Source organism: Carassius gibelio, chromosome B6, assembly GCF_023724105.1.
Source record: "Carassius gibelio isolate Cgi1373 ecotype wild population from Czech Republic chromosome B6, carGib1.2-hapl.c, whole genome shotgun sequence".
NCBI lineage: Eukaryota > Metazoa > Chordata > Actinopteri > Cypriniformes > Cyprinidae > Carassius > Carassius gibelio.
The window spans coordinates 28,643,973-28,669,872 of NC_068401.1; the positions used below are offsets into that span (position 1 = coordinate 28,643,973).

Consider the following 25,900-nt stretch of genomic DNA (forward strand, 5'->3'; position numbering starts at 1 on the left):
TATGTCATTTTGTGTGTTTTTTTCTCCAAATCAGTGACATAATTTATGAATTTGGTAATTAAAGAGTTAAAATATTGGATTTAAAAAAAGGTAGTTTTGATCAGGACTAAGGTTGATTAATAGATTTATGCAAAAAAAAAATGTATGTATGTATGTATATATATATATATATATATATATATATATATATATATATATATATATATATATATATATATATATATATATATATATATATATATATCTGATACATTTTTACAGCAGTTTAATTTAGTGGATGTTTTCATCCACAAACATAATGAAAGGGTAGTGAATTTGCCCACAGTGTATTGTTGTTTTTGAAAATTTGCAAAGCATTTTCTCAAAATATGTGTCAAAATAAGATTTGTAGCCAAAAATCATTCCATTAGCTGAAACACAGAGAATGTTGTGGCCAAAATAAGACTCAACTTTACCCCCTAGTGGACGAAAACGTCCCCCGGCCTAACCACCAACTTACCAAATGAGACTTTGCTATTAAAACAAAACTCATGTGCATGATTTATTATTTCATTCCCTCGATTTATAAATTGTGCGCACGATTTACTAATTAGTTTCCCTGAATTGCTAAATCATGCACATGATTTATAAATTGAGAGAACAAATAAGTAAAATGAATGCACAATTTAACAAATTGAGGGAACGATTAAGCAAATCGAGGGAACAAAATAGTAACCGTGTGCACGTCTTAGTACATCAGGGAAACAAGTTAGTTAATTGTGTGCTCGATTTATTTATATTTTCTTGCATGTCATGTGTGGGGCTCCGTATTTAATTTTTTGCAATGTCTGGCAAATGCTCATATTAAAATTATTCTGTTCATACATATGCTTTCTTGCTTTTTATAATGTGATATTTAGGGAATTGCATTGTCAAGTCAAATCAAGTTAAGTCACCTTTAGTTATATAGCGCTTTAAACTAAATAAAAAAAATTGTCAAAACAAGTGAACAACGTTAATTGGGAAAACAGTGTCAACAATGCAAAATGACAGTTAAAGACAGTTCATTATTGAATCCAGTGATAACATCATCTCAGTTTAGTCGTAGTAATAGTAACTGTGCAATCAAGTCAATGATATCGCTGTAAATGAAGTGTCCCCAATTTAGCAAGCCAGAGGCAACAGCGGCAAGAATCCAAAACTCCATCGGTGGCAGAAAGGAGAAAAAACCTTTGGAGAAACCAGGCTCAGTCGGGGGGCCAGTTCTCCTCTGACCAGACGAAACCAAGCAGTAATTCCAGGCTGCACCAAAGTAAGATTGTGCACAAGAATCTGTTTCGTCCCATCTTGTCCCAGTGGTCATCTGAGACAAGGTCTTTACAGGGGATCTGTATCTGGGGCTCTAGTTGTCCTTGTTTCCGCTGTCTTTCAAGGCTGTAGAGATCCTTTCTACTGTAGGTGCTGATCCACCATCTGGTCTGGATACGTACTGGATCCAGGTGACTGCAGTGACCCTCTGATCTGGATACAGACTGGATGTGGTTGCTACGGTGACCTCAGAATAAGAGAGAAACAGACTAATATTAGCGTAGATGCCATTCTTCTAATGATGTAGCAAGTACATTGGGTATTATGGGAATTGTTCCTGGTTCCAGTTTACCTAATTAATGCAGCATAAAAAATCCTTTAACGGATTTGGATATTAGAAGCGTATTAGTGTGTTATGGGTAAGCCATGTTAAAGAGATGGGTCTTTAATCTAGATTTAAAATGCTTCTGATGCAAAAAAGTGTTTCTGCCTCTAGAACACTGTTAGGTTGGTTATTCTTGAATTTAAGCACTAAATAGGAAAAGGATCTGACGCCCGCAGTTGATTTTGATATTCTAGGTATTATCAAATTGCCTGAGTTTTGAGCATGCAGCAGATGTGGAGGACTATAATGTAACAATAACTCATTCAAATATTGAGGTGCTAAACCAATTAGGGCTTTATAAGTAATAAGCAAGATTTTAAAATCTATACAAATGTTTGATAGGGTGCCAAAGCAGTGTCGACAGAACCTGGCTGGACCAAAATGTATTTTTGATTCTTCAAGAAAATCCTAACTGACCCATTGTTGTCACTACTTTGGACTACTTTGATTATGTTTTTATTACCTTTCTGGACATGGACATTATACCATACATACATTTTCAATGGAGGATATGAAAACTCTTGGACTAAATCTAAAATATCTTAAACTGTGTTCCGAAGAGGAATGGAGGTCTTACGGGTGTGGAATGACATGAGGGTGAGTCATTGATGACATAATTTTCATTTTTGGCTGAACTAACCCTTTAATCTTCCTTAAGCATAAAGAAGCAACTGTATTTAAAATTCTAGAAAAGAGAGAATTAATACATTGTTACATCAAGTTGTTCTGAGGTTTTGGATATATCAAGAAGATTACTTCCAAAGCAGTCTTTTGTGGTAGAAGTAATGGTTTTACCATACTTGTAACAAAGTAGAATTTACAGTTTTAACTATATGAAGTTTGCATAAAACTAAATTATGATCTGAGATATCATTGCTTGGCTGCATAATTTGAACACCATCAACACCAATTTCATGTGACACTATTAAATCTAGAGAATCATTTTGACAATGAGCAGGTCCTGAGATGTGTTGTCTTACCTTAATATATTTCAGAATGTCTATAAATGCTGACCCCAATGCATCTTTTTCATTATCTACATGCATATTAATATAACTAGTAAGAACTAAGTTACAACTAAAACCAGCAACAACTAAAACTTTATCTGCAGCCAGGAATAACTTGGATATAAAATCACCAAACTCTTTAATAAAGTCTGTATGGTGCCCTGGTGGCTCCTATACAGTAGCCAGTACAAACATAACAGGGGATTTATCATTAACACTTGTTTCTCTGGATAATGTTATATAAAGCACCATTACTTCAAACAAGTTATACTTGAAGCCTGCCCTCTCAGAAATACTGAAAACATTGTTATAAATTTAAGCAACAGCTCCCCCTTTTTTTTGGAATGTGGCTCATGTGGTCTCAATTCAGTTTTTACTTTTAAATTGGTTTGGACATTTTTTTATTTTTTTATTTGTATTTTCTAGTTTGGGGAACAGAAACAGTCTCTATCTTACAATCTTACTGTATTTACGTTTAGCATTAGTCATATGGTGGCTGATGTCTCTATTTTCATGTTCCATACAATAGAATCGCCAATACCTAGAGCACTTTCATCAGGTTTCTCAGTGGGTGTGTCACTGAGTGGGGAGAACCTGTTTAATGTTTGGATCGGAATGGAAGAGCTGTGTTTTGACCTGCGACTATGCCACATCACAGTCACCCTTTTGCCCTGCTACAGAGGTGCTGTAACCAGAAGCAAACAATGTACTGGACTTCCTGAGCTAGTCACATCCAAAGCCATATCTAGAGCCCTCACATTCTTACTGTCCTCAATTAAAGTTTGGATGCGTGTCTATAATTCCGAAATCTTCTCTATCAGCTTAACTATTTCCCTACATTTATCACATGTGGATCCCTTGTTGCAGAGAGAGAGAGATAAACTCTACATGTAAGCAGTGCAAATAAAAATAGCAGGAGAAACCATTACTCACTGTGCTTGATGAAAGATTCTTACCACAGTTGTTTGAACTTGTGAAAGAATGGAGCGACATAAAAAAGAAAACTAGAGAGATAGAGAAGAGGAGAAAGAATTTAGGTCTAAAATTTTAGAAAAAGTTGTGTGTGCTCAATTGAGCACCTTCCTGCACAAAAATGATCTGTATGAAGAATTTCAGTCAGGTTTCAGGTCCCACCATAGCACAGAAACTGCACTTGTTAAAATTAAAAATGACCTGCTTCTTGCATCAGATCAAGGCTGCATCTCATTTCTAGTCTTACTTGATCTTAGTGCTTCGTTCGACACCATAGATCATGACATACTCATAGATCAATTACAAAACTATACAGGTATTCAAGGGCAGTCTCTAAGATGGTTTAGATCCTACCTGTCCGATCGCTACCATTTTGTTTACTTAAATGGGGAGTCATCACATTTATCATCAGTGAAATATGGTGTGCCACAAGGATCCGTCCTAGGTCCCCTTCTATTTTCAATATCCATGTTGCCCCTTGGTAATATTATTAGAAAATAAGGAATTAGATTCCACTGTTATGCGGATGATACTCAGCTATATATTTCAACAAGACCAGATGAAACCTCTAAGTTATCTAAGCTACACTGTAACAGAGTGTGTTAAAAATGTAAAAGATTGGATGACCAATAATTTTCTCCATTTAAATTCGGATAAGACCGAGATATTAATTATTGGACCGAAAAACACTACACAGAATCTTGTAGATTACAATCTGCAACTAGACGGATGTACGGTTACTGTTACAGTAAAAAATCTGGGTGTTATATTAGACAGCAACTTGTCTTTTGAAAAACATATTTCCCATGTTACAAAAACTGCATTCTTCCATCTTAGAAACATTGCCAACTACGAAACATGTTAATGGTTTCCGATGCAGAAAAGCTAGTTCATGCATTCATGACCTCTAGACTGGACTATTGTAATGCACTTCTAGGTGGTTGTCCTGCTTGTTTGAAAAACAAGCTACAGGTAGTCCAAAATGCAGCGGCTAGAGTCCTTACCAGGTCAAGAAAATATCATCATATTACCCCAATTTTACAGTCGCTGCACTGGCTACCTATTAAGTTCCATATCAGTTACAAATTATCATTACTTACCTATAAGACCCTAAATGGTTTAGCTCCAGCGTACCTAACTAGCCTTCTACCACGTTACAACCCATCACGCTCCCTAAGGTCACAAAACGTTGGACTTTTGGTAGTTCCTAGGATAGCAAAGTCCACTAAAGGAGGTAGAGCTTTTTCACATTTGGCTCCTAAACTCTGGAATAGCCTTCCTGATAATGTTTAAGGTTCAGACACACTCTCTGTTTAAATCTAGATTAAAAACACAAATCTTTCGTCAAGCATTCGAATAATGTATCTCTTAAATTGTAAGTGTGATGAAAAGATGATGCTGACCATCATAGGACCTCAGATGATGCTAACCCTGAATCAACAACAGAACTAACAAATATTGCTACACGTGTGACTTCATCTTATAATAATTATTCATTATTAATAATATTAATAATGTTCATCATCTGGCTGACTACGTCTTGTATTAATTTTTCTACAAATCTTGTCATATGTACACAAACTGACAGTCACCACTTATAAGCTATTACTAAATATTGTAGAAACATAATTTTCTGTAAAGTTGCTTTGTAACGATATGTATTGTAAAAAGTGCTATACAAATAAACTTGAAATTAATTGAATTGAATTGAAAGAAAAATAAAACAGTGATAGGCATGAATGGAAACACTAATGACAAGCTAACGAATGCTAATGCGCTTCAGGTATGCTGCACTCTTGGATTTATAATAAAAGCAAACTAACATATTAAATCAAATTAGATTGATAGATAATATCAGAAATATAGAGGGAATTAAGATATATTCTATCACTTTAAACTATTAACCTGCACCCAGACGCGGGCGCCCTGAACTCCCCTTGTTTGCACATGTAAATATTTACAAAAATATTAAATGAAATGGGGCAAATGTAATCTTGACAAACTATATATATTTATAAAGTTCCAAGCCTCAAGCATCGATGACTGATTGCTGTTTTTCAATGGAAAGCTTATAAATAATGTATTTGCCAAATTTGTGTAAGCAGTGCACAGAAAAACATGAAGAATGAAAATGTTGTACATACCAGATTCGTCATAATAATGAGTCATAAACACATACACAGCTGTAAATCCTGGTTGAGTTAGCAAGGTAAGGGTCCACTGAATGACATCTCATGGAGCACGTTTAGTCAAACAAAGCAATAATGTTGTAATATGGATAATAATTCCCTTGTTTACATTTCAGTTCTTCAGGAGAAAACATTGTTTTGTCTGTTATGGAATATCTCACACTCAGAAACTGTGTCTTGGTAGTAAAAAAAAAACAGCATGGTTTTGTAATGTAGAGTTTAACAAACAGAATGAGACAATCCACAAAAAAAAGTGAAAGATAGGCAGAAGATTGTTTATTTGAATTCTGGCACTCTCTCATGCATCTTGTGATGTGCGGTGTGACGTACCGGTCATCTAATGGAGGCGGAACTAAGCAATCGCCTTTTTCTTTATTTGTTTTATTTTTCAACAGTTTTAAAATATGTGAGTTTGTTTTATGTTGAATATGACTTTATCTGCATGATTACCATCTGTTTGAGCACAAATAAGCTCGCTATTATGGTGTAATCACGGCTATTGATGTGAACTGCATCTATATGAATAGAGTGTTTTTTTACTTTATGGCGCATTTATACGATTACGATTCTTTATAACTGGCCATCAGCACATGATAATTGACTATATGAACAGAAACATTGTAAATGCTGCATTTCTAGCAATCTCAGGATGTACTGTAATTGGCATACAAAGTTAAATCTTTTTATTTTATTTATTTTTCTTACTCAAATCATTCTTATTGTATTTTCTAGTGCTCAAATAAATCACTTATATGATGTCTAAGTTTCAGTCTATTGTTTATAATTGAAAAAAACTATGCAGTGGTATGTTTAATGACTAAAATAGTTTGTAGAACCATTCAATACAGTTGGTAAATATTTTTTATATTTGAAGGGGGGTGGGGGGACTAGACAGTCTCAGAAAAATGGTTGCAGGAATCTGATTTTTCATGGTATCTTCTTCAGATTTGAAATAGAAACTCATGAGACATGTGACTTTCAACTCGTTACTTTTCTAGATTACTCCAGGACTGATTTCACGTATTTTAAGATCAAATAAAAAAAATATTTAGTGTGGTAAAAAAAAAAAAAAAAAAAAAATCTAGGCACTTCAGTGTCTATAACTTTTTTGAGCATTATCATGATCAACATTAACAAGTAAAGCCCAAATGATCTTCTTTCCAAAGCCACCAACATTATAAATGTTTTAAACATGAGTAAGGAACGGTTTCAATTTTAAATTAGGTAAGGCACTTTCAGCTGTGAGTCCCATAATGGGGGTCTGGATACAGGTTAAACAACAAAGAGTGATAGAAAGATATAAATTCTAGAGAAAAACAAAGTTATATGGAGCTACGATCACAAACCAGCAGCACAGCAAACAGGAAGCAGGAATCCCTTTTTTCAATAGAATATATTATGTCCAGTCAGTATGTTAGCCATGGTTCCGGTTTTATGCTTCCTGGATCATGTGGCAAGGTCATAGGCTTCTGCGGGAGCCTTCTTAATCATAAGGGCATGGCACTGCAAGGATATACCCTCTTGCTGAGGCATCAAGCGGGAGGTATAGGTTGTATTTGTGAGAATCTTGTGCTCCCCTAGCCTTAGAGGGTAATATTCAAGCTTGCCTCTTCTGTTTGGTTCAGCACTTCTGGTGATGCTTGTGAAGCTTTAAGTACACACGGTAAGCTCTGCGTACTTCCTAAATCCACATGGTGTTAAGTGTGCATGTGAACACTCTGCACACTTTCTAAAATCCTTTAACAGATTTGGATATTAAAAGCATATTAGTATGTTATGTGTAAGCCAGGTTAAAGAGATGGGTCTTTAATCTAGATTTAAACTGCAAGAGTGTGTCTGCCTCCCGAGCAATGTTAGGTAGGTTATTCCAGAGTTTAGGCGCCAAATAGGAAAATGATCTGCCGCCCGTAGTTGATTTTGATATTCTAGGTATATTCAAATTGCCTGAGTTTTGAGAACGCAACAGATGTGAAGGATTATAATGTAACAAGAGCTCATTCAAATACTGAGGTGTTAAGCAAGAAGTACTTAAATACTTTTTTGGTGTAACGGCCACGGTTCAGCAATTCAATTGTGCTCTCTCCACCTTCAATACCATGACTTAGGTGCCCTTGAGCAAGGCACTGAACCCCCAACTGCTCCCCGCAGGGTGCCGCAGCATAAATGGCTATTAATTTATTGACTGCACTTAAATTCACTTGAAAATTTCTGTATTTTATGAATAATGATTACAAAAGTGGAAATTCATACATAGTGTGCTAAGACCACAATTCACTTACACTTTCCTTTTTTTTGGGGGGGGGGGGGGTGTATGTTCCTTCACAGGGAGAGAGAAAGGGTATAAATCTAAAAGATAAAATGTCACAATTTCCTGGGCTTGAGGCTGGGACTCAGCCATGGCCAAGAACTGAGGCTGGGGCTGAGGCTGGGCCTTAAGCTGTGGCTCGGGCTGGGCCTGAGGCTGGGACTATGGCAGTGTCATCGTGGAGTTCCCTACAACCTTATATGTGCATGTTAATTTTTGATATTTCCCCATCAAAAAAAAAAAAAAAAAAAAAAGCACACACACATTTAAAATGGTCATGACTTAAATTACACAAATCTTACCTTCTTTGATCAATACAAAATTGTAGGCCTTTCTCATGGTGGCCACACTTTTTAGGTTGTCCTCATTGGGTGGCAGATGGGTCACCATATCGGCCACCCACTTTCCAGAGGCCTTTCTTGGCAAAAAATAGAATTGGGACATGGCCAAATGCACGTAGTTTTTTTTACATGTAATAAATAAATGCGGACAACAAACATTAGTTATTCCCACTGCATTATTTTCCACCCTATAAAAAAAAAAAAAAAAAAAAAAAATGCAATAAATACATTAGTGCTAATGTTTCTCATATACAGGTACACAATTAACATGATCAACCTTAACATCTTTTCCCCTTAGAAACAACATTACATGATGTTTTATTAACAAAGTTCAGGAGGAGCATGTTCAGATTATTAAACCTAATTAAACACGAATGGAGCAAATTCTGCTAATCAATCCAGTCAACGAGTTAAGAGGTGTATATATAACAACAAGCGTACCTCTGTCGTTTGACAGCATCCCTCCACAACCCCATCTCCTCACTTCTAATCCTAAGTACTTTTAGAACAACAGGGGAAGTACTCTGGGTTCAGGTAAAAATCCTGAGCTCGGAGCCCTCCCCTGGTCATCATTCCAAATACACATAATCTTTACTCTGTTTAATTGATGTTAAGTGTGAACTCGTGAAACATGTACTCTATACCAGTGGTTCTCAAAGTGGACTTGCTTTGAATGATAAAGTTGTGCTTTATTGTTAAGAAATGCTTATCAGTGACGATGTGATGATCTAGATTCTACATATAAAATCTTGATTATAAATGCTCTAATAAATTAAAACATTAACATTTAACTTTTTTGTGATTATAGTGAATCAGGTAATTCTGTTGTGAATCACTTGAATCGGGTCATGATGAACCAATCTTCCTGCTGCTTAGCTTGGCTTATTTGTTATTTAGAAGATGAATGTGGATACATTTTTGAGTCAGTCCACATCATTAAGTGATTCAAAATCCAAAGTTGACTAAAGACGAACTTCGTACAGACCAGCTGAAAAACATGAAATAGTGAACACGGACAGAACTTCAGAGAATAGATATGGCATCAAAGTATACAAATGGTAGGAAGCATATGCTTAACTGTTTCGATTATGAGGGGGTCCTTGGAAATTGTTCTCCCACACAAAGGGTCCTTGGCAAAAGCAGTTTGAGAACCCCTGCTTTATACAACCAATATTCATGTAATTTTGTGCTGGATGCTGATGGTCTAGTAATTCGCAATTTGGGTTTCTAAAGGGAACACTAAAAGTCTTTAAACCCTTTAAAATAATTATATTGATTGGATTCAGACCAAACAATAATATGATAACAAAAATAAATTTTGACTGGACTCCCTCTTTATGGCCACCTATCAACCACTCCCCCAGCCCCCCTGCCCCCGGTCGGTCTACCTGTCTCTGCTCACAGCAAATGTAGATTGGGGGACAAGCAGAAACACTCATTTGGGAATGCCACCAATGGACATAAAACAGCTAGCTGCTCTACAGAACCTGGTCTCGGTCCTACAACAGTAGGTATGTTTGAATCCTTTCCACATTTAACCTGACATCTCCCCTGTAGTAATTCAAATGCTTTTTTTAAGTTGAGGCTTTAGAAGGAGTTACACCGCGATCATGATCACCAAGGTGCCAGACAGACAAGACTGAAAATCTAAAAAAATGAACTGCACACTTGACTCCTTAAAGCAAATTTAATCACCAAGCTTTCGACAAACCATCCTCAGGGCATACAGACAATAAATGTAGCAATCAACTTAACTGTGTTCAAAAATCATGGCAACCTACAGTGATTACCACACCTGTGACAGCCAGGTAGGAGAGCTGTAGTCCAATGGTGGGAGTTGTAGTTTTTCTTTAACCTACCCAACATACTGAGTTATCTAGGTAATTAACACCTTGACTCCCCATAGTGAAAATCCCCACTACAAGAAACAAACATATAGGCACATATACATACATACATGCAACATAAGTGCATGGACACTGCAAGGAAATCAGTAAAACCTTCATAGACTGCAGTATTCAAGACTTATAAAAATGGTACAGCTGTGACTATAGCATGACACTCATGTCGAAGTCCACACTTAAACCTTTGGGATGTAAGGCATCCAAAGTATGAATCCAGTACAGGTCCCTTTGACATAGCACTTTATCAATGTTGCATCCTCTAGGTAATTTAATCTGCTCAATTCCCTGAAAACAGAAAGAAGAGACTGAATGAGCACCCTCTGTAAAGTGACAGGCCACAGGGTAGTTAGGGTCGGCACGTCTGATAGAGCTTTTATGCTCACTGATACTCACTCACTCACTCTACTTTAAACAACATGTCGTCTTACCCACATACACCATGTCACAAGGACATCTTAAAATGTAGATAACATTCTTAGTTTTACATGTAATCATGCCCTTCACATTGTAACTCTTACCGAATCTGGGGTGTTTAAAGTTATAGGTCTTGTGTGTATTATTTCATTGGGCTCAATTGCCACAGGGATAGTTACCATCCCTAACAGATGCTAAGAATGTTGGGGAAGGAGCTGATTTTATACATGCTTTAACTACCCTATTGCGGAGGTTAGGGCCCCATCTGGACACAAACAAAAGTAGATACCTAAATTTATCCTTAAGAGAAGGATCATCAGATATTAGATTCCAATATTTAATGAAATATGAGTAAATAAGTGTTTTTAATTATAAAGGATCTTGGAGTAAAAGTAGTTATGCAGGAGACAGAAAACTATTTATCCTTTTTAAGGGCCAAGATGGAAACAGGCTCAAACTCAGTGAGGACTGCAGCACACTCTAAGGGAATGGAAGGATCAAAGGCTTGAGGTGAAATGTTAGCTCGAATAGTGGTAATCTTTTCCACAAAAAAGTGGAGGAATTTTTCACAGGCCACAGTAGATTCTTCCAACATTATAGATTGGGGGGTATGAAGAACAGAATTAATTGTTCTAAAAAGAACTTGAGGTTTATGGCCATTTTTATCAATAACATCAGAGAGGTATTTAGCCTTTTCAGTTTGAACAATTCTGATAATTATTCCAACAATCCTTTACAATATCATAAAAAACCTGCAATTTATGTTTTTTCCATTGTCGTTCAGCTTTCCTACACTTTTGCCTAGCCGCTCGAGTTAAATCATTAATCCACGGTTCAGAATTAGGTTTGGAGCGCCTGGGCTTTAGTGGTGCAATTTTATCAAGAATATTTATACAGGTGGATGAAAAACAGGAAACAAGCTCATCTGTACATTGGAAAGCAGACGGCTCTAAAGTGTCTATAACATTACTAAATGCTTCGGAAAATTGTGCAGCAGTGGCCGGTTTAATCATCCTGCGGATACGAGGTGGAGCACATTGCTTAACAGTATTGTATGGAAGGGAAACATCAAACAAAATTGGTGCATGGTCAGAAAAAACAGCCTTTTGTATCTCAATATTTAAAATAGGCTAACTGCATGACAAGACAAGATCTAATGTGTGGCCATGAATCTGTGTAGGACCACTTACAAACTGTATAAGGTTAAATGAATCAATAAGTTCTAAAAAATCTTTAGCCAACAGATTTGTGGGACAACATACATGAATATTCATATCTCCTAAAATTAAGATCCGGTCATATTTTGGCATAATTTCAGACAATAATTCAGTAAAGTCTCTGATAAAATGCTTGCTATATTTAGGAGGTCGATAAATAAGAGCACACAAAACGGGCTGAAATTTGCCCAATTCAAACATTGTTATCTCAAAACTCGAAAATGTTATCATTGGCAACTGCCTGCAATTGTATTTTTCCTTAAAAATAACAGCAAGTCCTCCTCCTCGACCAGTAGTCCTCGGGGAGTTAAAATATGTGCAATCCAGTGGTAGAAGTTCAGAAAAAGGGCTTGACTCACCAACATTTAACCAAGTGTCAGTCACAAATAGAAAATCCAAGTTATGCTGGGAAAAAAGCTCCTTTAAAATAAAGGTCTTATTCACCAGCGATTTAGCGTTAACCAGGGCAGCTCTGACAGGAGCCAGGGGACTGGCCATACGAGGTACATAACTCAAAGACCGAAGGTTTCCATGGTTAACACCGCCTTTCCTAAGGCGAGGTGATCGTTGGCGAGAATACTCCATATTTGAGCCGGTAATTGGCATCAACCCGGTCCCGGCAGGATCCATAGCACGCCAGGATAAATAGTGAACCAAAGGCAAACGAAAGTGACGCCGGGCTCCACAGGCAGAATAGTCCGCTATGTAAGCTTCCCTTACGAAAAATAACCATGGTTTTATTATAGTAAAACTGTAGTAACCCATGGTTTTTTGGCGTATTGACTACCATTTGTAAAACCACAGATTTACTACAAATACCATGGTTAAACTATGGTTAATATAGCAAAACCATGGTTAATTTGTGGTTACCATGGTTTAACTACAGTAACTATGGTTTTTTGGTTTTATTTGTAGTAAAACCATGGTTAATTTTCGTAAGGGTTTCAACCTCACCAGCTGCCCGCTGCACTTCCTACGGTGTCTCGAGTGTCCTCTCCAGACAAAGGAAGACGGATTGCATACAAGATGAGCAGGTATGTTTAGCAAGGGGGGAGGGAGAAAATTTTTCTGACCATCCCAGTCATACTTAGGCGACTTCTCCAACGTGAGACAGAGATCGATCGGCGTTTGACGATCATAAACCAGCAGAGAGTCAATACATTGCATAAACAGTGTCACAAGCAGTAAAATCACGAACAATTTGCTCAGCACCAGACGGCCGGCCACAAACAATGGCGCCATCTTGGATTTTAGTTCACAACTTTCACACTTTAGAAGACTTACAATTGTCAGACAGGTTCCACACGTCACATCAAGCTCATTTTGAGTCTGCACAGTATGCTAGACCCCCAGGACGTGCGTACTTCTAAGTGACTTCACTTGTCTCCGTTGAATCCAATGGGGTCGCTGTGTCCATTTCTTTTACAGTCTATGCTTCATCTTCAGTTCTCTCTTCACAGCAGTTCAGTCAGTGTACTGTTTGAGTAAATGAATTACTCCGGGATATTGGTTTATTCTGACTCAGGGGGAGTGTCATGTTAAAAAAAGTTATCAGCTTAAGTAATTTGTGGATTAATGCTTATTGGAGATGCAAACCGTTTCAAAGAATTCAGTTCGATTTGGTGAACTGGTTCAACCGGTTCACTAAGAAGAACCGGTTAAATCGAACGATTTTTTGCAAATCAGACATCACGTAGCGCACACATATTGCGTTGATTTGGGACCAGAGTCTGTACAGTCCCACCCACACTCCCGCAGAGTTGACTCACCCTTTTCAATTAGCCTGACTGCTCCAATATTTGTCTGCTGGCTGCTGTACAAGAGACTTGTGATAAAAAAATGTATATGCAAATCCAGTCTCTTCCTGAAGATCTCCCAAAAGTCAGTTGGTGCCTCAGTTCACTCAGAGAAGCTGTCAATCTCAGCTGTCAATCGTGACGTCACACTCCTGTTTTTATAGCATCATGTAACTAACTAAACCCAAACGTATAAAATAAATAAATAAATAAATCTTGAACTTACATCAGCATGATAAAAACTACATACAAATGACAATATATATATATATATACAGTACAAACCAAAAGTTTGGACACACCTTCTCATTCAAAGAGTTTTCTTTATTTTCATGACTATGAAAATCGTAGAGTCACACTGAAGGCATCAAGGGCTATTTGACCAAGAAGGAGAGTGATGGGGTGCTGCGCCAGATGACCTGGCCTCCACAGTCACCGGACCTGAACCCAATCCAGATGGTTTAGGGGTGAGCTGGACCGCAGACAGAAGGCAAAAGGGCCAACAAGTGCTAAATATCTCTCGGGGAACTCCTTCAAGACTGTTGGAAGACCATTTCAGGTGACTACCTCTTGAAGCTCATCAAGAGAATGCCAAGAGTGTGCAAAGCAGTAATCAAAGCTAAAGGTGGCTACTTTGAAGAACCTACAATATTACATTTTCAGTTGTTTCACACTTTTTTGTTATGTATATAATTCCATACATAATTCCACTTGTGTTAATTCATAGTTTTGATGCCTTCAGTGTGAATCTACAATTTTCATAGTCATGAAAATAAAGAAAACTCTTTGAACTAGAAGGTGCATCCAAACTTTTGGTCTGTACTGTATATATAATGTTTTCATTATAATGTCCCATTATATTAGAGGGCAGGGTTTATGACCTATACTGGGACAAGCCACCTGGGGGTGATCAAAATGTGTTGGTGTTACTTTTCAAGACTTGTGCAGCACACTTGGTTCACCTTTATAGAATTACAACTGGTTACCTAAATTGCTACTTGTTGTTCTCCATTAATGTGAATGTTTTTGTATTGTAATCTAAATTATTATTGCTTCATGATATTATTATAATGTGAACATCATTGACCAGTCCCCTTAATGCTCTATAGATCTTATAATTTTATTTATTTTCTGTCTTGACATGAAGCTTAAAAAAAAAAAATACTATTGAGTCTTCATTTAAATCACACATTTCTATGGTTCACACAGCTGCAGACTGCAGCCATGGCTCTGCTTTGAAGATTCTGCTTTGAAGCTTCTGAAGGTGTGAAAAAACTGTTCAGTGGGGGCTACATGTCCCCTGATGCTTTTTAAAGTACTTATTTCATATGAACACCATTTACAGAAAGGTTATGACAGTAGATTATACTTTTTTCTGTTGTTGTTCTTGCTTTTGGATTCCCCAAACAGATAGATGGAATTAAATGTGAACTTGTTAAAAGGTGCAAAAACAGATGCATCACATTGCATGCAAACTCTCCCACACCTACACACCTTTTGATGTTGCTCTGACCACATATTAACCATGTCTGAGAAACACATTGACTTTTGGCTGAGAGAACAGGCAGCAAGATGGATGTTTGCAGATATTTGATTGTGCATTGCTTACTGGCATTAACCTTTTCCAAATTGGCAGGTAATTTTTATTTAGTAAGTTTTATTTAATACGTTTAATAAGTTCACTGTTTGATTTAAAATATCACAATCTGTAACTGCCTTTGAAATCTCTATTCCAGATTGCTCTGAGGTGTCCATTGTTGGAGGCAAAGATGTCAAAAAACATCAACCATGGATGGTGTCCATTCAGATGAACCAGATCCATGTGTGTGGAGGAATCCTGATTCAAGACCAGTGGGTGTTAACTGCAGCACATTGCCAACAGTAAGGCACTTTGGGCACACAATTGAAGTATATGTGAAGCATAATAGTACCTTTCAAGAAAGAAGATTAATCTACAAATTAGTATTTTTGCAGTAGTGTAATATTAGTATCGTGTTCTGTATTATTTTCCTAAAATAATTGTCTAAACAGTTATTGTTTAATTGTTATGTATTTATATTTATTTTTAAAATTTGTAAATAAAATAGATGTCATGCATTTTTCTCTTTGCAATTTTTTTTCCTCTTGAAAGAGAGTGTTTTTTTTTTATTTTTCTTTTTCTTTTTTTTTCCACTCAATAGTTGTATAAATGAAAGGTTTTCTTTTTCAGAAAACCCATTACATCGGTGACAGTTCTCGTAGGATCTCTGTCTCTGAGTAAAGGCACTCAGCGTGTTGGCATCCTCGGTTACGAGTATCCTAAAACATTCAATGTAAAGACCAAACAAGATGACATCATGCTCATTAAGGTAAGGATGAACTGAAAGTAGTAGTATACATTTTTCATAGTATGCATTTGAGTGTTGTCTTTTCATTTTTTTTTTTTTTTTCAGCTAAGCAAAAAAGTGAATGTGAAACCTAAAAAAATCCCCAAAAAGGAACAAAACATTCCACCTGGAACTAAATGTGTTGTGACAGGTTGGGGAACTGCTAACTCTGAAGTCCTGAAACCTTCTGATAAACTGCAAATGTTAGAAGTGACAGTGGTGGACAGGGACCTGTGCAACTGCTACTACAACAGAGATCCTGTGATCACCAAAGACATGCTGTGCGCAGGAAACAAGCAAGAAAACAGAGGCATCTGTTGGGTATGTCATTAATGTGGTCTTTGATTTATGGCTACATGGTCTTTTAAATCATTATTTTACCCATTTAAGGGTAACAAAACCTTGTGTTCTTTTTCAGGGAGATTCTGGCGGACCACTGGACTGTAAGAAAAACATAGTTGGAGTGGTTTCAGGGTCAAAAGAATGCGGTAAACCCAAGCAACCAGCTGTGTACACCTTTCTTTCCGAAAAACATATCCGCTGGATCAATAACATACTCAAAAAGCAATACAACAGCACAAACTTTTAAGCTACCATTTCCAGCATGTAGACTTTTAGTTGTAGTTCATATTGCTGTAACAAAAAACGTCACTAATAAATGACTGCAAATTGGTTAATTAGTCATGTTTTCTTTGTCTGTCTTCTATTACATTGAACACATTAGATATTTACACCAAAACATATCAAGTAAACTTCCACTGGCTTTTTATAATATTCTTTGTATGCAAACAAAATCAGACACTTCCTTGAAATACTTCAAAGTGTCAAACAGAAACCTTCTGGTGAAGACATTAAACAAACCTCTCGAGGACAGAACCGCACACTTGGCTCGAAAGTGCTCCCGAAGATTTGTGCAGCAGAGATTTAGGTACAGTTTAAATTATATCTGAAGTCTACATTTAACTTAAGAGTGTAGGTAATACACACACAAAATAAAATAAAAATAAAAAAGCCAAGAGAGAGAGATGGAAATCTAAAAAAAGTGATTCAATGCATTATATACAATTCTTACACTGTAAAAAGTCAATGTAATTATAATGGGATGACTGTAGAGATGGTACAGTAAAAACCTGTAAAATGTTTACTGTTAAATCCCCATGAGAAGCTAATAAATCAAATGGGACATTCCTTGTAATGCTACTGAAAAATAGTTACATTTACAGTTTTTGTAAGTGAAAAATATCAAATCACCTTGAAATTAAAATAAATAAAAAAAAAACATCAATTGATCTTCCCAGCATTCACTCTGCAAGAGCTTTTTTTAATGGCTTGTGTGTTTTTTTTTTTTTTTTTTTTTTGTGTGCTTTTATCAGTTAATTACATTATGGTTTTATGTTACAACTTATGTTAAATTAATGTTTATTGTATCATTATAGCACTATGGTGGTGGTATGTGTGTGTATGACACTGTGCACCTTTTATAATTGTTGTGTTGATTATTCTGTTGCTTGTGGTTTGTGGCAATTGACCACGAAGGCACAGATCCACCTCTTGGCGGTCCATTGTCAATAGCATTAACACCAATGGCGCGTGGTGTTAGTGTTATTCTTTGTTCTGGTGCTGCAATGCTGCAAATGTGATGCAGCTCTGAGAAATTCACAAGTGCAGGCTGCTTGTCAGTCTATTGATCCTACTGTCAGCACATTTCATTGTACTGTGAAAGCCAAAATTACATAATGAATCATGATTGTGCTTGATCTTATTCAGTGAGTCTAGCACAAGCCTTTATTTGTCCCTAGTGGTTTAAGAAACAGCAAAAACTCATTCTGTCAGCAGCTATTTTTCGTTCCCAATTTGAGTCAGTGGGCCACAGTTTTATTAGACGCCATTTGTGCTTTACTCTACAAGTCATGAGTTTGTGTAAGCTTGTTCTGACTGAGTATATGGCATATTTGTAGCCAATACAGGCTTAAAATAATTGTACTGATGTGAAAACGCAGAAAATCAAACCTGATTCAAATTTATTTTATGTCAGATGAAAGTTTTAGAGGCAGTGTGTTAAAGGTAATTGACACAACATGAGGCCATATTTATTTTTTAACATAAAAAAATCAACCTCGACAAGTTAATGATACAAGGATAGACAATTAATTTAATACTTTTATATATTCTTATTAACTTACCAAAGTATTTAAAGTGAGACGATAAATAAAAAGCATGCATTTTAATGTTAGACTTTACATTTGTAATGTTAAATCCACTATTGCATTGTAAATTAATGTTATACAGTCTTTACACAATATTAAGTTCAATTAAAAAAAGTAGTAGCTGTAATTCAATAACAGAAAAAACAATTTCTTTTATAAAGGGAAAAGTAATCAAATTAGAAATATTGCTTAGTGATTTGAACACTCAATATTAAAGTATCAACAGCACAGTAAACCCATGAATGTTCATTAGAAAAGGGTCATATGAGCTCAGTTCACAGCACAGATGACAACATAGTGATGCATGAACACAGAAATGAAACTGGTGTTTACAGACCCCTAGTGGACACAGAGAGTACAGCAAAAACAAGGTGAAGCCACATGATGATGAGGGTAGAATGTCTTACTGAAAAACAGTTTCAGAATTAAGTACAACTACAGGTGATTAAAATTATTTATGCAGTAATAGACATCAATTAATGTTGTTGCTCTGTACCTGATTAACTATTATGCTGTCCCTATTTGCAGTCCTTCCAGTTCACCCCAGAGGTCATTATCATCTCATCTTATTAAGGCTTTGACTAGGATTTCCATTTATTTACTTCTGGATCTGGGCCCATATTCACAAAACATTTTATCTTAGCACTAAGAGTTCTCCTAAATAGCAGTAAAACAATTAAACATAGAAATACAAAATACAAACTTTTACTAAGGAATAGGGGGAAGTCTTAAAGGAGTCATATGATGCAATTTCTATTTTTCCTTTTCTTTAGTGTGTTTTGTAACTATTTGTGCATGTATAAGATCTGCAGAGTTACAAAGCTCAAAGTCTCCCACAAAAGGATTTATTCTATCTAAAAGAGGAGGCTGATCCGGCTAGGTAGCTTCCGATAAGCAAAGTTTCCTGATTATTACGCTGTAATGAAAGTATAGTTCCTAGCAATTTGGGCCTAGAAAATCACAACTTTTTATTTTCCATCGGTCTACACGATGCACACGATGCAGCTACAGAAGAGTCAAGTTTTAAATAGGAAAAATATTGAAACTCATTTTGGTCATTTTTGAGTGAAATGCTAATGGTCTAATCAGATTCAATGATCTGTGCTAAGCTAAGCTAAAAGTGGCATTCATAAAATGATATATAGGCATCAGCCTATAGGGGGTCTGTTTGAAATATCACATTTAACTAAATTTGCTTTAAACATGTATTAGAAGGACAAATAGAGCAGAATATTATTTCTCTTTTATTTTCATTGTTTCTATTGGCCTCATTTGTAAGTCACTTTGGATAAAAGCATCTGCTAAATGAATAAATGTACATTTAATTAATGTAATGTTTATTTTAAATGCTAGATTCTATGCTTAAATTCACATGTGACTTTAATTGTTTTTCAGCATCTTTGACTGAAAAGTACACAAAAACGAAGTTTAACATCATCCTGGATGCCAGAATCGAGCACACAGATATATATATATATATATATATATATATATATATATATATATATATATATATATATATATATATATATATATATATATATATATATATGCACACATTTCATATTTCAATTAAACTTTCACTTTATTTTTGTACTGCAACTTTGATGACCTTCATATTCCTCTCTAGTCTTATCCAAAGGACGTGATTCAGGTGTCACAGTGTCTGGTTTGTGTTCCCTGGGTAACCGATAGATGTCCTCCTTCCCCACGGTGTCTGTCACTTCCTGAACCATTCCCCACGATCTCTGTTTTCGCATTGCACTCAGCTGTCACTAATCATTAGTCATTGCACTCAGCCAATTCTCCATTAGCACTGTCATTTCCCTGTGTATTTATACCCTGTCTGTCTTAGTATGTGTCCTTATGGTTATCACGTCCAATTCAAAGTCTTGTTCTTACCGTGTTTTAGTGTTTGTTTATGTTTGGATTGATACTTTGGTTTTGACCCCTGCCTGAACTGTTTACGAGTTGGATTACCCCTAAATAAAAGACATACCCGCATTTGGATCTCTCACCGTGTTTTCCTGTATCCCGGTCGTGACTTCGTCAACACGAGTTCAATCGGTATGTTGGTTGATGTTTCTTCCCCAGCCACCGAGCGGGAGATAAGCAATCCATTTGAGGGAACCTGCCTGGTCATGTTTACGCGGGACCAGGGGAGGTCGCCGAGGAGGGAGTGGTCGAGAGGAGGCTCAGCAGCGTTCTCCACCATGGCCCCCCTTCAACCCGGGGCTCATGTGGGATGGATCAGAGCCGCCGTCTCATCATGGCGGACGGAGAAGGGAGAGGAAGCGCACGTCCGCCGAGCCAGCGCCACTGCCCATGATGGCCGCAAGTCCAGCGCCACTGCCACGGGGGCAAGATGGAAGCCAGCCCAGCACCACAGCACAAGACAGCCGCCAGCGCAGAGCCACTGCACAGAATGACCACCGGCCCAGCGACACTGCCCAAGATGGACGCCAGCCCAGCGCCACAGCAGAAAGTGGTCGCCAGCCCCGCGCCACGATGCAGGACAGCCGCCAGCCAAGCGCCACTGCCTAATATTGCTGCTGAGACATTCTTGAATTATTCTTCCATGCTGAACATTTTTCCATGCTGAACATTTTTCCATGCTCACATCAAACAGCTGCTCTACCAACACTGGTGCCCCTCAGGGATGTGTTCTCTCCCCTCTGCTTTTCTCCCTGTACACCAACGACTGCACCTCTAAAGACCCCTCTGTCAAGCTCCTAAAGTTTGCAGACGACACCACACTCATCGGCCTCATCCAGGACGGTGATGAGTCTGTTTACAGACAAGAGGTTGAGCAGCTGGCTGTGTGGTGCAGTCTTAACAACCTGGAGCTGAACACGCTCAAAACAGTGGAGATGATCGTGGACTTCAGGAGAAACCCACCTGCACTTTCCCCACTCACCATCATGAACAGCACTGTGACTGCAGTGGAGTCATTCAGATTCCTGGGAACCACCATCTCTCAGGACCTGAAGTGGGACAATCACATTGACTCCATTGTTAAAAAGGCCCAGCAAAGGTTGTATTTCCTTCGCCAGCTGAGGAAGTTTAACTTGCCACAGGAGCTGCTGAAACAGTTCTACTCGGCCGTCATTGAGTCTGTCCTCTGTACTTCAATAACTGTCTGGTTTGGTTCAGCAACAAAATCAGACATCAGAAGACTACAGAGAACTGTTCGGACTGCTGAAAGGATTATTGGTGCTCCCCTGCCCACCCTTCAAGAACTGTATACATCCAGAGTGAGGAAAAGGGCTCAGAAAATCACTCTGGATCCCTCACATCCAAGTCACCCCATCTTTGAACTTTTGCCATCTGGCCGGCGCCTCAGAGCCGCAAACACCAGAACAGCAAGGCACAAGAACAGTTTCTTCCCCCAGGCAATCTACCTCATGAACAGTTAAATGTTCCCTACTTATGCTTATAAACGTGCAATATCCTTATATTTATTTGTTAACCCTCCATCCTAGAACATTCCTGCATCTCACTCAATCCTATTCCATTATCATTTATAGCACAATTGTTTATACACTTATTTATTTGCCAATTTGTAATTTTTTTTTTTTTTTTTTGTCTGTGTGTTGTTGTCTCTGTGTACTGGAAGCTTATGTCACTAAAACAAATTTCTTGTATGCGTAAGAATACTTGGCAATAAAGCTCTTTCTGATTCTGATTCTGATTCTGAACAAGATCCTAGAAATTCCCAGGAGTGTTCACGTCACGTCTGCTGATCCAGAGATTGTTCATGTCACGTCTGCTGAGCCAGCACCGCAGTACAAGATGGCCGCCAGCCCATTGCCACTGCACAAGGTGGTCGCCCACCCAGAGCCACTTCCCAAGATGGCCGCCGGTCCAGAGACATGGCACCAGACGGCTGCTTGTCCAGCACCTCTGCACAGAATGACAGCCACAGTTGACCCTCCAGAGTTGAGTCAGGTCCTTGTTGACTTTCCAGAGTTGAGTCAGGTGCTCGTGGACCCTCTAGAGTCAGGGTTAGTCATCACTGACCTTCTAGAGTCAGGGCTAGTCACCTTTGACCTTCCAGAGTCAGGGCTAGTCACCACTGACCCTCCAGAGTCAGGGCTAGTCACCGGTGAAATTCATGAACAAGGTCAAGTCACCAGTGTTCTTCATGGGCAAGGTCAAGTCACCGACTATCTTCATGGGCAAAGGCAAGTCACCATTGATCTTCATGAACAAATGCAAGTCACCAATGATCTTAATGAGCAGAGTCAGGCCACCAATGATCTACAGGAGTAGAGTCAAGTCAGCATTGATCTTCTGGAATCCAGTCTAAACACCATGGGATTACCAGAGTCTCTCCACATCTCTGTGGAACTACCAGAGCCTCCCCACGTCTCAGTTGAACTCTCTGAGCGCTCGACTGATCCTGTCTTGGCCACGGAGGCTACCCTTAACTTGTTCATGTTCTATGTTTCAGACTTGCCCAACCAGACTTGCTCTCCTGCCAGTCCGATCCCACTGTGGTGGTCTTCTTCTCCACCCTGGAGGGCTTCGGTCTTGAGCACACGGACGTGGTGGTCTAAACATAAAACCATTTCTGCATTTGTGATCAGAGAAATGACAAGCAACAAGCTCTAATCTGCACAAGCAGTTCTCAATTCCAGTCCTTAAACCCCCCAGTTCTGCATATTTGGTATGTCTCTCTTTGGTAACACAACTGATTCAGATTATCAGCTCGTTACAAGTGAGCTCCGTGCATGAACTGTGTTCCCATTGACATGGTCTCTACACAGTGTTTATTGCTCCCTACTTGCTGAGCAGGGCAAATCTGTTGAAGTTTATCTCACTTCAGAACATTCATTCATGGATTTGTGCTCCACACCATCTTTGCACACGGACAAGTGTGACATCATACACCTCTGTAAATAAATAAAATGTACATTTACGTCTCACTAACTTCAACGCACTTTGAATGGAACATATATATTTGTTTGGAACTCAATATCAGTCATTTCGGACAGTGTATGAATTGATACAGTTGACTGAGAACATTTGACGTTACAATTTTCAACTCGTGTGCAGATTCACAAACACATTCTAGAACTGTTCTACCACAAATCCTTAGGAGTAGCTTAATCTACTGTAAAAATGGCATAGACGGGAATGTTTAAACTGAAACGAAACACTCAAATACTCTCTAAACACCAAGCCACTTCCTCCCGTACTTAAATGTACTTACAGACTGTGAGTCATAGCAGTTGTAGTCTTCTCTCTCAGGATCAGGAAATAGTCCTCCATACAATCTACTGCACACATCTGAATATTTGGGTTGAATTGTTCTGGAACAGTGTTGTAACTACAACTCAACCACTGATTTCAAGTTGTTTCATCTTTTGGAATGCCAAACAATTTATTTTTGCTTTCACAACGAAACCGTGTCTATACAACTTGGCGCCGGCGACAAGAGCAAGAATCAAAGTTATGCCTTCTTTCTTTTATATATATATATATTTAAGGCTAATCAACTGCTTGCTGTGCATTAAATAATTTTAAATGCACGATGCAAAGGCAAAAAAAAAGAAAACACCCAATGCAGAGCTTTTATGTTTTTACTCAATGGTAATTTGCCAAGTTACAGTTAAAACTAGTATCGCTATTTGTAGACCAAATGGGTCAAAATGACAGTTACCATTTTCAGGTTACTGCCTTTTTACTTGTTGCCTTTAATATTTTAAACAGACATCTGTCTTCGTTTTTAAACTCGTCAGATAAAAAATAGTCAAATGTTTTCAACCAAACTCTTAACCTTGTTAAGGTATGTGGGAGAGGAAATATTTTAGCCCAATGATCTCAAGTCAAGGTAATGCCTAAATCTTTCCCATTTTGATCTTACATTGTTTGTTTAAGATCTTACAGAGTTATTTATCTCTTTATATATAATTGGATATTGTCCAGTTGATACTTTTCTTGTATGTCTGTATAATAACTTGTACAAGCTGATTTATCTGAACATTGTCATTTATTCCCTTCAAGTAATAGCTTATTAGTGTAAAACATGTCACTGTCTGCCTTTTTCAAATTATATATCTTCTTTTTAGATCCAAGTTCATCTTTTTCAATGCCCACTTTAGTAAGGTCACAATGGAGTGCTTGAGCCTACAAGCATGTCTTGGGCTGAAGATAGGGACAAACCCTGGAGTTGTACGACACTCAGTCGTTGTTTAAGGATCCCATAGGAATGAATGAGAATCCCACCTGTCGCAAAAAGTCAGTGACTTCTCTTTTAAAACAGCATTTTTTTTTTTCAGAGTAAACTTTAAAAATACCTAAATCCAAATGTATTGTTTAGTGTAAAACTTGCTGAAGATTAGCCCATAGGGTGTCAACTTATTAAATGATGAGCGGTTTCCTATGTTTTATATGTTAAGTGATCTCTAAACAGAAGTAAATTACTTTTCTCTTCATCCAGAGTAAAATTCCTACATTTTGTACAGTTTGATTCTCAACAGATGCTTTGTAATGTCATTCTGAGAATTTCGTAAAATAATTGGTTGGTAATATAAGGTGTATTACTGTGAAACACTATAATCCACATCAATTGGCAATAATTTTGACAGTTGCTTAATTAAATGTTTTGTTGCATTTTATTTTTCAATGTTATTTTGCACAATACAAAGACAAGAGACACTCTTGTCAGAGACAAAACATAGTAAATCAAATACATAAACATTACAATAAAAAAACATTAAAATACATAAAAAATGCAACCAAGCTGGATGGTACTTAAAACAGCTTTAATGTTATGTAATATATGTTTTTTTTAAATACATAAAAGCCTTATCTGCACACACAGCATACTTTTTAAACTACATCATTGTTAGTCAGCATTAGAAACATGTCAGTGTGGCTTGTTTTGATGCATTTTAAGGTTATAGAAAGGAAGACATGACCACAACTGCAAAGGAAGATGTTTGGTTAAGAGTGGTGACCAAATTTAGAAATGAACATCAGAGAGCAAAATACAAACTGTGTAAACAAGATGCATACTATTTTTGCAATATTTAGTTTAAACCTTGGCCTTTATTATGAACAGAGGAGTGAAATATGTCTCTGTACTTTAATTCTATCAGTCAGTTCACTCTTAGACTATTTGTCAGACTGAAAGTAGCTCGCAGGCGAGTGCACACCAGACCACAAATGAGCTCTTTGACATTTCAGTTGTCCATCAGCTGACAATATCTCTTAAACTGCTGCATCTTTTTTTATTCTTAACACTTAGACTTTTAAATTGTTCCAGATCTACAGCATCTTAAATATAACCATAGCAAAACATATGGAGCTGCAATCGAAACTGTGTAAGAAAACGATTACAAGTGCTCACTGTTTTACTCATTTCTTTTAGAACCTGCAATGATACTGTATGAATCTATTGGTATGCATTTTATGTCTTTTGAATAAGTTCCCACAGTTATGTTTATATTTAATAAAAATTTATTAAAGTTTATGTTTAATTATGTTTCTCTCTCTCTGAACT

General features: G+C 37.4%; 2 protein-coding genes across 5 annotated transcripts in view; one reads left to right on the plus strand and one right to left on the minus strand.

Annotated features, from left to right (window-relative positions):
• LOC127960214 (E3 ubiquitin-protein ligase TRIM39) overlaps window positions 1–25,900 on the minus strand; it is a 290,581-nt gene that overhangs the window by 227,339 nt on the left and 37,342 nt on the right. The window lies entirely within an intron of this gene.
• Window positions 15,373–16,843, plus strand: LOC127960219 (granzyme K). The gene is made up of 5 exons (XM_052559837.1): window positions 15,373–15,453; window positions 15,554–15,698; window positions 16,027–16,165; window positions 16,250–16,504; window positions 16,602–16,843. Exons 1-5 carry the CDS (start codon window positions 15,390–15,392, stop codon window positions 16,770–16,772), a joined length of 774 nt encoding a protein of 257 aa, XP_052415797.1. The 5' UTR covers window positions 15,373–15,389; the 3' UTR covers window positions 16,773–16,843.

Coding starts and splice junctions, on each gene's coding strand:
- LOC127960219 (XM_052559837.1), top strand. CDS start 15,390: ATGGATGTTTGCAGATATTTGATTGTGCATTGCTTACTGGCATTAACC. Junction 16,166..16,249: donor ATGACATCATGCTCATTAAG/GTAAGGATGAAC, acceptor TTTTTTTTTCAG/CTAAGCAAAAAAGTGAATGT. Junction 16,505..16,601: donor AAAACAGAGGCATCTGTTGG/GTATGTCATTAA, acceptor GTTCTTTTTCAG/GGAGATTCTGGCGGACCACT.